Below are 14,998 nucleotides of genomic sequence, written 5' to 3' on the forward strand. Positions count from 1 at the left end.
TCTACCGCCATCTCCACGTGGAGCCGGGATCGCCCCACGCTCGGAGCCGGAGCCGGAGCTGGGGCAGCGGAGCCCCGGCCCCGTCCCCTCCGGCTGTGAAATGCCCTCACTGCCCGCTCCCGAGCCGCCGTCGGGGTTACGAGAGAGAGACCCCGACCCGTACCTGTCCCCGCGGGCCGTCCCGCGACAGCGATCCCGTAGCGCACTGTGGCATGTTTCCCTCCGACACCGGCACTGCCCGGTCGCTCCGGGGGCCGCCTACTTATAGGATGGCTTTTCGGCTGGCTCGTGGCGCTAAATAAACACGGCGTGTTTGTTTTGGATGGGACCCCTCCACGCACCAGAGGTTACCAGCGTGATGGGGTTGGGAGACAAAAAGGCCATTGCTCCGTTGTCCCTTTTTTTTTTTCTCCCCCTCTGTGTTCGTAACAGCGTCGTCGTCACCGAAGCCAGGGGTGCTGCTCCTTTGAGTAAGTGGGTCTCTGGCAGTCAGTGCCAGTTCTCCAAAGTCCACACAGGTTCGTCAGTACAGATCGTTATTTGTCCGTTGAGTAACAGCTCCTACACCACCAGCTCAGCACGTGTCCCAGCCCTGGGGCTTAGCCTGTGCTAAACTCTAAGCGTTCTGGCAAATTTTGCTTGCACCACATTGCACAGTGACAAAATAAAGCCTGTACGCAACGTTGTGGGGCCTTCACAACAACTGTGCTGCAGAAATACACACTGTTATGCGCAGTTCCATCATTTAAGTACGTATCGTTCAACCCTTTATAGAGGAGTTCAACATCAACACAGGAAATCTTATTTCACTGAAACAGCAGAAGTCAGAGGTCCAGTTCAGAACTGTGGGTCCTCTGTTAAATTCACGTAAGAACAAAAACTCTCCTGCTTATAGCTGTCTCCACCAGAACACAAATAAAAGTTTGTTAATGGATTTGTAATATTATTTTCTATAGCTGATTTCTTCTAGACCTCTTCAAACAACAAGCTTCCATTATATTTATTCGTGATGGAAGTATGTGATCATAACTGTTTCAATCAATACCGAAGCAATACAATGCATCTTATCGAGGAACTATTTTTATGCAAGTACATCATACGCAGCAATCTGCGATGGCACTGTGGTTGGTCTTCATTAGAACATGCCCACCACATGCAAAGCTTCATGATTCCTCATATAAGAGTATCACACTGGTTATCAAAATTAATTTTGATGAGTAATTAAGCCAGGGAAGTGGCAAGACCTGCTACTGCCTGGGAGGTATGGACCCTGCTGCCGTGCGTAGCCTGGCTTACCAGTGCTGGCGACACGCACGTGAACACGGACACAGTTCCCACTGCTCCACGTCCTCTGAGCTGCTCTACCAGTCCAAATCCTCTCACCATTAACACGTCCATCTCCTCCTTGGCAGACATGCATCCTCTAGGCAGCTTCATGCACTAATACCTAGGTGCCGCGTGGCCTGGCCTGACACCCCAAAGCAGGTCCTCTTAACTGCCCCGTACTAACTCTGTTCAGTCTCCCACCAACTCTGAGTCTGTCCAACATCATCACCTGTAATCACAGCAGCAAAGCAGTAACATCGGCCAAGAAGCCCAGCTTTATATCAAAAAACCTTCTTGTTCCAAGTGTAGATGTTTGGCTGATGGGCTGTCACATCCCAGCAGAATACTGCAAAGGATGTCCCAGCTTCCCACTGCTGAGCAGAGAGGTCAGTCCTTTGCTGCCAAACAAGGTCCACTGATCTTACAGATCGCTTACAGGCAAAAGGGATTAGAAGTGAGATTCTCTTAAGAGAAAAACTATTTATTCAACAATAAATGAAAAATCTTCTTAAGACTCAATTTAAAAGAAAGGCAGAGGGAAATTGCTGCTTTCCCCCTGCAGACGTCACTTCACACCCTCAAGCTTGACAGTCCAGCCAGACTGAGGAGGTAGAGGAGATGGAAGCATGTAGGGCAAAGTTATGACCAGTCCTTTACCTGGGGACTTCTGCCACTTCAGAGTCCCTGCAAAACCCAACATCGACACCTGCAGAGGAGGGCAGGGGAAACACTCAGTTGTAGCTCACACAGGTACTTCTCATTTGAACACCCCAGTACACCCAAAACATGTTTGCAGTCTCTGTACAGCACTTCCCACACACTCAAAGCAGTCCTGCACATTTCCACCCATCACTCACAGTGCACAAAAGATAATACATGGGATATTTTGGGGCCAAACCTTTGACTGTAGTTCGTTATGTGTGGTTTTTTTTTTTTACTGAGAAGGCTTTACCTCTGTTTGTTTAGAGCAAAGGGCACTCTAGCATTTGCGTCACTTACAATTACAGGGGTAGTGTACCTGATTTGAATTTGAGATGCAATACCAGTGATCCCTTCTATGTGTGAGGCTTGTTATTTACTTCACCTCCCTGTGTCAATAGGATCAAAAGACTCTGGGGGAGAAGTGTCTCTGCCTATTCTATGGCAGACTATGAGCCTGTCCTGGCAAGTCCCCTCCAATGTTCTGTGTCAACAGTGAGCTAAAGCCTGGAGAATAACCTGGGATGCTGCAAGGATCTGGAGGGAGGCCAGAGCACCCCAGAACAAGAAGTATGGGATGACAACTTCCACACTCTCCCCAGTTTCCAAATGAAGTCAGGTTGGACCTTCCCAGCCCACATGTGCCCAAGATGGGCTCTGAGTGTGTTATCTTTTTTCCAAGTTCCTTACTTGTGTCGCTGGGGATGGAGTGGGTGAGGATAGCTCCAAAACATTGCCCTGAGGCCAGATCAGAAAGATGGCATAGACAACTGGTCCCTTAGAAGTGTACCTAAGAGAGAAAGAGTTCAGCAAGGTGAGGAGTCCCATAACAGAGAGAACCAGACACGAGCTTGACCTGTCCAGACAGCACGACAACACCAGCTTGCCCACTGTCACCACACAGGGGTCACCTACTCTCCCCTCATTCCAAAATCTGTCACTTTGGACCCACCATTTAGCCAGTCAGCACTGGCTGATGAAACCCAAACAAAGTCTGTGCGTGCTTCCTAAAAGCAAATGTCATTTGCCAATCTGTCCTTGCCTCAGCTTGTGGTCAACGGAGCGGATACGCTGCCTTATCCTGGTAATTGCTCTGCATTTCTAGACTTGGACACACTTGAGGAAAAAGAATAATTCCATTTTGTAGCAATTTCTGGCTCTTGACTCACTATGCCTTTCTCAGTCAGTATAAATCTAACAGTTGGGTACTGTTAGTACTATTACTATCATATAACAGCTTAAAAGCAAATATCGCTACATTTACAAACTGTATGTGTTTAGATGAATGACATTTGTGACATTCAAACTAGCCAGGACCACAGCTTAAACAGTCCTGACAGCAGCAGCTTGCAAATTTTTTTAAAGGAAGAGTTGTTTATTTTTCAAATCACGCAAGATAGATGAAGTCCTGATTGTTATTCTCTTCTTTCAAGCAAGATATTCCTCAGGTAACACCCTAGCGCAGTAACTGAGCACTCCAATTGTAGGATATTACCTAAACACCATCTGCACCTGATGGCAACACTTCAGAATGTACCAAATTTAAGAACAAATAAGAAAGAAACATCAGCTCTGGAACTCCCGGCCCAGATGGTCTGAGCAACGGAGTCCTTACCAGACCGTGTCTGTGCTGTTCTCCATCTGTACTCTCCATGGCTTTGATTCATAAATTGCCTCCCCGTTAGTGTCCAGCCACCTCCCAAGGGCCAGAAGTCTTTCTTGGAAGATGGGAACAATCACCCCTTCTTTTGTAGGTCCCACATTAAGAAGGTAGTTGCCTCCAAAACTCACAGTCTGTACTAGCTCCTGTGACAGATAAACCGTGGTAATGAATTGCATTATCTTCACCTCTGACAACAAAGAAACCTGAGGAGGGCTTTGTCCTCATCAGCTGCTCCTTTAAAACTCCAGCCTGATTGTATGAAACACATGACAACTCTTTCTGCAAGTAGGATGATGAAGGAAAGCTCTAAATGTCAGTAACTCCCCCACACCTGTTATTTTGATTTCAGATTTCTTACCTCAATGATACTTGCTTCATCCATTAACTCGGCAATGTTCATGTTGCTTCGATAGCCCCAGGAAAGCTTGTCAATGGAGGAGCACATCTCCCACTTGTGAGCTGGCAGGGTCCCTGGCTTGTATTTGTCAGCACAATTGTAGTAGCCTCCATGATGGCAAGAGCAGTTATTACACCAACGATCATTAACAACAACGGTGTCCTGAAAGAAGAAACTCAGCTCAGTAGGGAGAATGTTTTGTCTTGGACTTTTCAGCTTGCATTCATCCCTCCTAAGTTAGCAAAGGCATCTAAGTCAGGAGGTAAGCACCTAAAACCCCCTGTGTAATCAATGGAAAGGGAGAGAGTGTCCTCCAGGGAAGGCTGAATCCCTCTCTGGGAGAACCTCTCTCTGTTTGCTCAGGTAGAAGTTTAGGCAACAAGGTTCCTGGTCTCTGAGCCTCCCACGTGTGTGCTGTAAAGGACACTAGAGTCTTCTCATAGGAGCACAGTGTAGGCTTCTTATTTTTTGTGAAAGAATAAAGCACATTTGGCATCTGTCAAGCGGGTTTCTGATTTGATCACATTGATATCTCACTGCTGCCAGACCTTCCATACCCATAAAATGCTAGCGGCCATGAGAGATAGCTGAAAGTGATACCTTGACGGGACTATCGTTATAAAGCCAGGCAAGGAAAGAGGTAGAATTCCAGTATGATTCCGGAGCTTCCCAGTCTCCATCCGACCAAATCAAATCTGGTTTATATCTAACAGAGAGACGAATGTTATTTCAAAATGGCTTATTTACTCCTACCACAAAGGAAGCACTGTGTTTCTTGTGTCTCGAAGACTCCAGCTTCACTTCCTCTTCATATTGCCTGACATTACTGGGAGGTTTATGCTATCACTTTCTGCTTCAAAGCTTTAAGTGAGGTTCTTGCAGCAGCAAAGAATGATGTGCTGATCAAGGCTCAAGAAAGGATGCAATTCTTCCAAAAAACAGAAGTTTGCATCACAAAGGCAATTATGAGGCACATTCTTGACCTGGGATAACGGCCATTCTGAGCAACATGTGTCCAAGCCTTGTATTTTTGTCAACAAGGGGAAGCAAGGCAAGGATGTAAATTCAGAGTGAAATCGCTCTTCTACTCTACTAAATACTAAGCAGCTTGCTCCACTTGCAAAGCCACCCTGCACAAAGGCAGTATTAAAGGGAATTGCTCTTGCATGAAAAATTTGTCCCTACCTTATTCTACAAATTAGACTGTCCGCAGGGCAAATGTGAACCCATTTTCTAATTACCGCAAATCATCACCGATAAGTAAACAGATTTGCCTTGGCAAAAACTAACATTTGTTATCTCCCTTCTCTGCATCTACTTTGCATCTTTCTCTACAGTATTGAAACCAGGAAATGCTCTTGATTCCTAACTGGTTGCAGCTCTTACTTTAAGACAAGATCATAAAGTTCTGGCATGGTCTTCTTTAAAACGAAGTTCTGGGTCTTGAAGCCGCTTTCTTTGTCAGCTAGATAGAGTGGATTAAACCACTCTAACAGAGAATGATACAGTCCATAGCGTATGTTACTGAGGACAGAAAACACAGAGGAAAGAGTTAGGCTGGCAGTAGGGATTAAGAACCAGTGGCAGATTAGATTACTGGCATTATTATTTCAAAGAAGATTTCATGACTTTGGAAGCACTACTTTCGTCATACTAAACTCATCATTTTCCGCTGTTTGTCAAGAACAGCCAGGAGAATTCAATGCACACAGATGAAAGGAACAGCTGTTTGGCAGTGCCATACCTCTCCCTGAGGGCTTGTCCCAGCTCTCCTACAAGATCTCGGTGGGGCCCTGTATCCAGAGAATTCCAGTTCCAGGACATGGGTGACCCCCAGTTGGTGAAGCCTTCATGATGCTTTGTGGTCAGCACCACGTACCTGAGGAAAAAAAAAGTACTCGATCAGGATGACAAAGGAACTACCTAAGATACTTTCCAGCCTCACTGGCAAACCCAGTCACTAAAAAAGCAAGGGACTGAATAACCATGCTGTGAGGAGCCCTCTTTCATTACCCTTTAAATTTAGAAGGAACTACAAGAATAATAGAGGCTTTTAATGAATTTTAATGCTGGAAAAGAATGAACAGTCGAGGCTTAGGAAGCAGCAACACCTGCCATCTCCTCAGCACCCTGGGCATGACCCCTCAGAGATCTCCAGCACCGCTCAGAGACCCCCAGTCCCTCAGAGATCCTCAGACTTGGCCCTTCCATCCCCTCAGGGATGCCTGCATCCTCTTGGGGACCCCAGGAACAGCCCCCCCATCCTCTCGGGGCCTTTACATCCCCTCAGGGACCCCCAGACATGGCTCCTCCGTCTGCTCGGTGACCAGGGTCCCCCATTTCCTCACAGATCCCCAGAAATGGCTTCCCCCATACCCTCAGGGACCCCTGGGCATGGCACTCATCCCCTCAGGGACCCTCTGTCCCCTCAGGGACCCCCCCAGGCCACGCCTCCATCCCCTCAGGGACCCCGTCCCCTCAGGGACCCCCCCCCACCCCCCCCGCCAGCACCTGAGGCTGACCTGGCGCCAGCCCGCTGGAAGAGCTGTGCCCACTCGCGGGGCTGGAAGTCGTGGGCGGTGAAGCGGGGCGCGAAGTCCGTGTAGGTGGTGTCGGGGGGGTACCGGCGCTGTACGAAGCGCTCGTAGTCGGCGCGGTGCTCGCCCTGCCAGTGCCACCAGAACCACTCGGAGCCCCAGGCCGGGACGGAGAACACCCCCCAGTGCACAAACACCCCCACCTTGGCCTGGTCGAACCAGGCAGGCAGCGGCCTCGCGTCCAGGCTGGCCCAGTCCGGGCGGTAGCGCGACGCGGCCAACACCGGCCCCAACGCGACCGCCAGCCAGAGCAGGCCGGCGGCCGCCATGCTGCCGCGTGACGTCAGCGCGGCCGCCGCCATGGCTACCGAGGCAACGGCGCCGCCGTGTCTACCGAGGCAACGGCGCCGCCGTGTCTACCGAGGCAAACGGGGAGCTCGGGGCCGCCGGTTCGAGGCTGCGGTCCGCCTGGCAGCGGGGCTGGCGGCCTCATTCCTCCCACCCAGCCCGGTTCTGCCGCACTGTAGCCGCCTGCCTGCCTCTTCCTGCGATTTTGAGCCTCTGTGTCCACCCCTTGAGGAGCCAGGAGCGACCCCATGGCGTTGACCCCATGGTGGCTTGGCCTCCATGAGAGCCCCCCTCTCCCCCCGGGCCTCCTCTGCAGCCGGAGCAGGCCCAGGCCCTGGCTCCAAAACCCGCACGTGAAGGCCGGGTGCATCCTCTGGGGAAACAGGGCAGAGTCCAAGGGCCTCGTGGCCGTGCCGCAGGCAGCCCAGCCAGGCTCATCCCCGTCGGAGGCGTTTTGGGAGCCGGCAGAAGCCCTGCTGCTCTCTGGGGCGCTGGCAAAGGGCCCTGTCCCACTTTGGTCTCCTTGCATGTTTTGCAGCTAAAGCTGCTGTGTTTGTGTAATTTGAAAAAAACCCACCCTATCAAACGCCTCACGCTCTGCCCCAGCTTGGGCTTAAACTTGTTGCCTGGAGGAGTTTGTGCCCCAGAGGTTAATGAAAGAAAAGGCTGAAAAATGGCTTTAATGTTTAATCACACAACACCCTACAAACGCCTGCGTTGCACAGGTTAGCTTTCCTTAAATTTGCTGAAAGAAATGTGCTGCCTGCAGGGTCCTGTCTGCCTCGAAATCCTCAACAACAACAGAGTCCATAAGCCACAGTGAGAGTATTTCGGTTTTCCATAAAGAGTTAGACGCTAAAATCAACACGATCCTAAATGCTGTGAGATACAATTAGCCAGGACCGTCCGCAAGTGAGTCCAGAGAAACCACCTCCACCTTTCCCAGCAAAAGCCGAGGTATCTCCTGCTGCTGCCAGTCCTGCTTCTGCAGCGAGGCATTCACCATTGGTGGGAGCTCGTCACGACTTGGTCTTGTTCTCTGCCACCTTTGCCAGGACCTGAAGCCCTTTTGTCACCATGCTGCTAATACATAACACCCCTGAACAGCGTTCAAGTCTGGTATAAATAGATGTACCTCTGCTACATAGCGATGTGCTGTTATCACTTGGCTGATGGTGCTTGTACAACTCTGCCCGTGCCCGGTTAAGAGGTTTAGAGAATTATGTGACACCTGGGGATTTCTAAAGAACCTGAAGGTCTGCAGAGTGTTTCACTTGAGGTTTGCTGTATTTTATGGAGTGTAAAGAAGATACCACTGGGTTAGGAGGTTACTGGTAGACAGGTGGGAGGCCAGGCAGGAGGAGTTGTCATAAAATACTAGATTCTGCTGTTCTGGGGCATGGCGTTATCTGCTGCCTCATGGCTGGCACACTGACATGGCACCGGTATCTCTGCAGCTTGGGGACCAGCTGCCTGTGTAAGTCTGGGCACTTTATGTCCCAGGGTCTAAGAATAACATCAGCAGGAGCTGGCTCCATGACAGGCCTCTGATCCCTCATCTTCCAGGACCTCCATAAGAATAGAAAAGAAAAACAAAAGTGATCCAGACTGTTTCTGCCAGCCCGAGCAGGGACTTTCCACGGCTGCCTCCCTACGTTACGCGCATGTCCTCACAGACAGTCTCTATCACGGAGGACTTGCGGGTGCTTTCTGCTTCTGGGCTTTCCTCAGGGGCCTTCAGCTGCCTCCTGAACCGAGCCAAGACCATCCTCAGGGAGGAATATAGCTCCTTGCTCCGCAGGGCATAAATAATGGGGTTCACCATGGAATTGAGCAGGCAGAGGGTGCTGCAGAAGGCAAACACCTTGCGCAGGTGATTGTTCAGCATGGCAAAGATGCTGTAGATCATGAGGACGAGGACCGGAGACCAGCACAGCACAAGGACAGTCAGCACCATGAAGAGGGTCTTGGCCAGCATGACGTCCATCCTCATCCTGGTGTTTTGCTTTCCTGCCTGCGCTTGGTGCTTCTCCATGTAGGCCACGTGCTGGTGAGCCCTCCATAGCACGTGCGCATAGGCGTAGATGATGCACCCCAGCAGGACCATGATGAAGCAGATCCAGCTCGACAGGTAGTTGTCATCCACAAATGGGAACAGCTCGGAGCACGTCGAGTCAAGCGTGCAGCAATTCCAGCCCAAGAGGGGCAGGGAAGCAATGGTCGCACATGTTACCCAGAGCACCCCTAGGGCTATCCATGCTCTCTTCCTCGTCATGAGGAGCTTGTATTTGGATGGTCGGCTGATGGAGATGTAACGGTCCAGGGCTGTCAGCAGCAAGCTGCTCAGGGAGGCGGAGAAGGACGTGTTCACCCCTCCCAGCTGCAGCAGGAACATTTCTTTAGAGAAATTGGTTTCATTAAAGACATGGAAGTTAACAAAACTGCAGACAAAGATGATGCTGGCCAGAATGTCAGCCAAGGCCAGGCTGCTGATAAAGAGGTAGGAAGGCTTTCTTCTTGTCCTGGGGGAGGAGAAGATCAAGTACAGCACCAAAGAGTTCTCAAAAATGCACAGTGTCCCAAAGAGGCCACACAGTGTGGCAATGCTTATCTTCTGCGCTTGCGTGCTGAGGACCATGAAGCACTCCATGGTGTTCACACTGCATTTGGAGGCATTTTCATGTATCTTACAACTATCCATTGTAATTAACCGGAGCCAGGCGCTTGCAGACAGCGTTTTTGCTTCCTTCTGCAGTTCTTCAGATGCTCTGAAAAAGACCAAGGGGAAGGGGACTTACAGGAGCACAATGAGCAATAAATTCAACCCACTGGAACACATCCCTCCCTTTAGAGGGAAGCACACAAAAGAAAAAGAGCCCAGGGAGACCTACTTTCAGGTCCACAGCCCAAATGCTGGAGCTGACTTCCACACTTTCCCAGCAGAGATCCAGGCTTTATCCCACTGGTGATTTGGCTGAGACCTGTCTACCACTGCCCACATGTACCACGCCCGTAACACCTCCGTACCACATCCATCTCTCGGGCTGTTTCCTCACCACAAGAGGGAAGCAGCAATGCTGAGAATTGTACAGATCCTGGGCCAGCTCTTACCAGTCCTCCGGGATTCACTGCTCAGGGCCAGCAGCAGTGGAAGGGACTGCTCACGGTGACACTGTGCCGTGGCTGGAGACAGGCCCTGGCGAACAGCCTGTCCGGGTGAAGCTGCCCTGGGAGATGGCTGGGATGGAGAAGGATGAGGGATATTGCACTGCCGAGGACTCAGTGTGGCTCATCTGGGAACACAAAGTGCACTTTGAAGCATTTAGTCTTCACCAAAGCTGTCTGAACACACAAAATGACAAGACTGGTTTTATATTTTAAGCTCGGCCGTTGCAGTTTTATAAAGCTCAGCCTCATTAAAGTTGTGTTTCTCCCCCCATAATCCCTGTGTCATGAGTCTGTCTGTCCCATGGTCAGAGTGATTAAAAGTGACTGTTTAACATCAATATTAGAGTGCAAGTTGGACATAAAAATGGGGACATGCAAGAGTTAGACCACCTGAACCTAAGAATTCCTGTCCATGCCCAGGCTTAGGTTAATTTTAGCAATATTTTTAGCTTCAGCAGAGATGTGATGGAGGGAATGCCTTATTTTCCCCTAGGCAGATGTTGAGCTGCTCAGTGCACTCTGTGACAGCAAAGTCATGTTTTTCTCTACACTTCTGCAGCTTAATGCATTTAAATCCCTTCATCTTCATTACACAGATGACCTTGTCCTTCAGATGTTATTTTTCTTCCATTCTTGCTCTTGATTATACTTGTGCTTTAACTAAATGCACTTTCACTGAGGGCTCAGCTGCCTTGTGTTGCCTCATGTAACAGGGGAAACAAGGTCACCCTGGATGGGGTTATAGAGAGCAGATGAAGAGGCGGTTTTCGGATAAACTGAAGGTGCCTTATTAGCAGAGAGATGCTGTGTTCCAAGTGCTACACACCAGCAGGTTGCACCGCCCTGCTACAAAAGCCCATGGGACAGGAATCCCTTTCCCGAAAGCATCTGCCTGGCTTTGAGTATCCAGGATCCCACATCCAGGCAATGGGACCATGAGTTTCCACTGCTGGAGGAAAGCACTGAGCTGACAGCGTTCCCTTTCCCCCAGAACAAACAAACTACCGTCTCTCCCTGCCCTCAGCTCTCTTTCAAAAGAGGAAATGTCCAAAACATGTGAGCCACAGCAGATGGGATGTGTGATAGCTACAGCTACCCAGGGAGCGGAGCAAGCGCCCAGGTGGTGCAGGGGCCAGGCTTCTGTGCTGCTGGGCTCCAGGCACCTGTAGCCAACCATCTGTGGTTTCCCTGTCTGTTTTTTGAAATTCAGTAAAGGCAACAGCTGTCTTTAGATGAGACGATAACCAGCAGTGACCAACACGCTAGAAACTTCTGTCCGCAACATCTTAGCAGTGACACGTATTTTATACCTGTCTTCATTACTTCCTTCCCCGGGGATTCCCCATGCCCTGGCACGCATCACTGTTTCTGTGTTTTGCAGTAGTTGCAAAATGCCCCCAAGCACTTGAGATGCTGCCCAGGAGCTCGTGGAGAAGAGTCTGAGCCCCAGCACTTTGCTCCTGCCTGCCTGTTGGGGCTCGAACTCTGGGGGTTGCAGGGCGTTCGGTGCATATTACAGCCAGAGCAGTTCAACCCTGATTTGCAATTCTTGACATATCAGACTGGAGGAGTCCTGGACTTTGGGCTGAAATGTGGCTCAGCATTGCAGCAAGCCTCTCTCCTCTTACATCAGGCTCTGGCATGGGGTAATCGTGCAGGACCGGAGATGTTGCACTGTAATCTCAGCACTCTTGTTTCCTGCAGCTCTTCACAGAAACACTACAAGGGTAGCAGTAACTACTAACTGTTGTTATTAAAGCTGACAACATCTCTCCCTCCAGAGAGAGGCAGATTTAGCAGACAGATGGACTTTGACATATCTCGGGGCTCACCAGGGGCCAGCAACTGCCTCCTCAAGTATCCAAAACTCCCCAACCAAAACTCCAGCATCCAAACCAAAACATCTCTTAATTAAGCAGACTCCAGCATCACCTTGACATCTATTAATTGCAGCCAGCATTCCCAGGACCATCTTAAATTCTCTGTATCTGCAGTTGTGCAATGTCCAACAAACGTACTCAGGAGCTTGGAAACTGCACTGAACACTTGGCAAGAGACTGATGGCCAGCAAAACACTATCCCTCATGTCACATTGCTTGGGGAGAGAGAGAATTTGGTTATAATGGCAAAATAACTCCTGCACTGACTGTTCTGGTACAGCTCTCTCCATTACACTGACATAATTCAGATAAGCCCTCAGGTTCAAAATACTGTGCTGGGCTTGTAGCAATGAGCCAGCCAGCCCAGACCTTCTCTTCCCACATCTGTTGTGTCTCAGGCTGAATGACAAGGATGAATCTCTTTGCAATTTTGACTGAACTCCCCCAAATCCTCCTTCCAGCTCCCGTGTCTGTGAGGGAAAGCACGGAGCTTTGCTCCAGCACAAGATCTCTTTTGCAGAGGCTCCAGAGCATGCAAACACAGGCATTGCCAAGAGCCCCTCTCCTTGCACTGCCTGTTCCTTTTTTTTTTTTTTTTTGGCCATAAGGCTGCTTTTTCCTGCCCAGGGGACATTTTTCTCTTGTCAGATGGGCTCATGGATTCAACCATTTGTTTGTTCATGCCCACTGCATCCTGCATGCTTCAGCTCCTGGGAAACAGCCAGCCCATATCTGGATCCCAGGGGAGAGCTGATCTGCAGTATCCTCCATGGGGCAAATCCCACTTCCAGGATGGAAATCCCCTTCCGAGGGGCAGCAGCTCCACCTCCCTGGGAATTACAGCCCCAGACACCACTGTGCATCCCCACCACAACCAGCCCAACTAGCCCAGAGAGTCCCTGCCTGATGTTTCAGCTCAGCAAGGAAGAGCGAAGGGGCTTCTTACCCTCCTATAGAGCCAAGGGGCTGCAGCACAGAGAGATGGGGTCTCTGGGAGCCGCAGGAGCCGAGCGGGGATTTCCTGGACCTTTGCACAGGATTAACTCTCCTACCAGCATGGCAAAGTGTCTCCTGCCAGCAGGATCTCCCAGGGTGGGGAATATTCTGCCAAAATAAAGCGATGGAAACCCCGTCTCTTGCAATGGAGAACCCCCCCAGACAGTGCCAATAACAATAGCCCCAGGAGGCAGCAAATGGAGGCAATGTACTGAATGAACAAGCAGCCCAGCTATTAGGAACAAAATGCAGATAAGAGATTTGGGAATGCAATATATTTCTGATACAGCCTTACTGACTGCAAAGTCTGCCCGGAAGCCGCAGAGAAACCTTCCCCCCATTAGATCTGCTTGTGAGCCCACTCACTCCAGCCTAATAATTCCACTGGCTTCGGTGGAAATTAAATCTACAAGTAAAAAAAGTCCTTTTCCATTTCAGTGCATTGCTGCAATTCATTTCAGCTGTCAGATTTACACTGCCTTGCATGCAGCAGCACCGTTTCTAATATCACTGGGGATGGTTTCTTCATTTACAGAGATATCTCAGAATCCTTGTGATTAATAAGTTAACATACAGGTTGCTTAGATAATGTAAAATTAAATTTTCCTGCTGCAATCAGCCAGTGCAATGGGCCTGCAGCACTCTGAAAGCACCGGTCTTGAATATTTAATCACTAGAATTTCTGAGAGATTTGATCTTTACAATAAAATAAAATGTCTTAAGTGATCACCTAACATGAACGAGTGAAGTGATTTATGTAAAAATTGTCATTAATGCTTGGACATTTCACTTGCTGAAAAAGTAAAATATCTTTTTGCTTTACAAATATTTTGGTTTGTACATGATTTCTGGTTTTAGTTGCAGGAGAAGTTTTGCCAATATTTTGGAAATAGCTGTTCATCCCGGTTTGTCCCTCTGACCATATTGAATAACGCTGAGCAGAGTTACCTCCCTGATGTAAGAACTGTCTGGCACAAATGCCACACTGAAGACTATACGCTTTATTTCTATTCAGAGTCCAGTTCTGTCCCTGTGTGACTGCTTGGGGTGACAGCATTCGAAGCACAGGGGTGTGTGGGTGCAGAGCAGCACTGCAAACGCCAGTTTGGGTACAAAGCATGGCAAGACAGAACTTCTCTCACTCCACCAAAACCACCACGCACGGAGTCGTAATAAACACTAACTCATGCAGAAGGCTCAGCCTGAGAGCTCAGTATCATACTCATGCTTGCGAGATATTTGAAAATACCTCTGACGTATCCAACATTAATATTTCTTAAAACCAGCTGTAAAGAGTTAGTCCCCAGTCTGCTATTTAAAACCTTACCTTTCGTGTTCTTGTTAAGAAAGCATTCATCCTAAAAACCAATTTTCCCACCCTTTGTTACACATTGCATTGCAGTTTATCCTGAATAACACCGGGAATCTCCCTGCAACAAATCCTGCATGGCGGAGTCTCCCCAGACTGCCTGTGTGCGTGTCAGCACCGTGGGCTCAAAGATACGATGTGTTTTACTGTGAGAAAAAGGATCCTTGGCTGCAGGGTCTCCCCACGGGTTAACAAACGCAAACCACTCACCTCCTTCTGCTCACATCACAGGCTGGGGATGCTTGGGGGCTTCCCATCCCTCCAGCTCTCAGGGCAGTTTGTGCAGCTGCAGATGGCTCCTGCTTCCCCCTACTTTCACATCACTTCTGGTTTCATCTGGGTGTCTTGTACCATTCTGTTTTATTCCCCTGGGCTGGAAATCCATCAGTGCAAATCCTTCCTTGGGTTTCTTGCTCTCTTTCACATTCTTCTGGTGAACGTGTGTCAGGTTTTCTTTCCTTCCCCACTTCCCCTCTGGGTCTTGTGTTCTGCTTCTGACTGTTAGCTAGTGCCACATCTCACAACCACCCTAGCCCTCCGACTCACTGAAATAATTTGCTCACTCCCTCCAATTCCTCCACGTACCTGCAGTGTTTGAGGCAAGAGACATTCGGG

At 49.5% G+C, this 14,998-nt stretch overlaps 3 protein-coding genes across 3 annotated transcripts in view; all 3 read right to left on the bottom strand.

Annotated features, from left to right (window-relative positions):
* Positions 1–267, bottom strand: part of HMGCL (3-hydroxymethyl-3-methylglutaryl-CoA lyase) — a 4,937-nt gene extending 4,670 nt beyond the window's left edge. The window contains exon 1 of the mRNA XM_010576087.1: positions 164–267. Within this exon, the coding sequence (XP_010574389.1) occupies positions 164–214 (51 nt within the window). The 5' untranslated portion in view covers positions 215–267. The remainder of the gene's footprint in view (positions 1–163) is intronic.
* Positions 268–1,118: 851 nt separating this feature from the next.
* FUCA1 (fucosidase, alpha-L- 1, tissue) lies at positions 1,119–6,984 on the bottom strand. Its single transcript, XM_010576342.1, has 8 exons — positions 6,608–6,984; positions 5,830–5,964; positions 5,472–5,609; positions 4,686–4,791; positions 4,047–4,247; positions 3,641–3,831; positions 2,716–2,815; positions 1,119–2,032 (listed from the first exon to the last, which is right to left on the bottom strand). The coding sequence occupies exons 1-8, from the start codon at positions 6,982–6,984 to the stop codon at positions 1,892–1,894; spliced, it is 1,389 nt and encodes a 462-aa protein (XP_010574644.1). The 3' UTR covers positions 1,119–1,891.
* Positions 6,985–8,621: 1,637 nt separating this feature from the next.
* Positions 8,622–14,676, bottom strand: CNR2 (cannabinoid receptor 2 (macrophage)). Its single transcript, XM_010576088.1, has 3 exons — positions 14,594–14,676; positions 9,862–10,263; positions 8,622–9,738 (listed from the first exon to the last, which is right to left on the bottom strand). Exon 3 carries the CDS (start codon positions 9,669–9,671, stop codon positions 8,622–8,624), a length of 1,050 nt encoding a protein of 349 aa, XP_010574390.1. The 5' UTR covers positions 9,672–9,738; positions 9,862–10,263; positions 14,594–14,676.
* Between the last annotated feature and the right edge of the window lie 322 nt (positions 14,677–14,998).

Source organism: Haliaeetus leucocephalus, unplaced genomic scaffold, assembly GCF_000737465.1.
Source record: "Haliaeetus leucocephalus isolate CR32 unplaced genomic scaffold, Haliaeetus_leucocephalus-4.0 Scaffold517, whole genome shotgun sequence".
NCBI classification, from domain to species: Eukaryota; Metazoa; Chordata; class Aves; order Accipitriformes; family Accipitridae; genus Haliaeetus; species Haliaeetus leucocephalus.

Bases quoted from the DNA above. Each gene is read 5' to 3' on its own strand.
- FUCA1 (XM_010576342.1), bottom strand. From the start codon at position 6,984: ATGGCGGCGGCCGCGCTGACGTCACGCGGCAGCATGGCGGCCGCCGGC. The intron at 5,965-6,607 runs GTCAGCCTCAGG...TTTTTTCCTCAG, and splicing joins TTCCAGCGGGCTGGCGCCAG to GTACGTGGTGCTGACCACAA. The intron at 4,248-4,685 runs GTATCACTTTCA...TTCTTCTTTCAG, and splicing joins ATAACGATAGTCCCGTCAAG to GACACCGTTGTTGTTAATGA.
- CNR2 (XM_010576088.1), bottom strand. From the start codon at position 9,671: ATGGATAGTTGTAAGATACATGAAAATGCCTCCAAATGCAGTGTGAAC.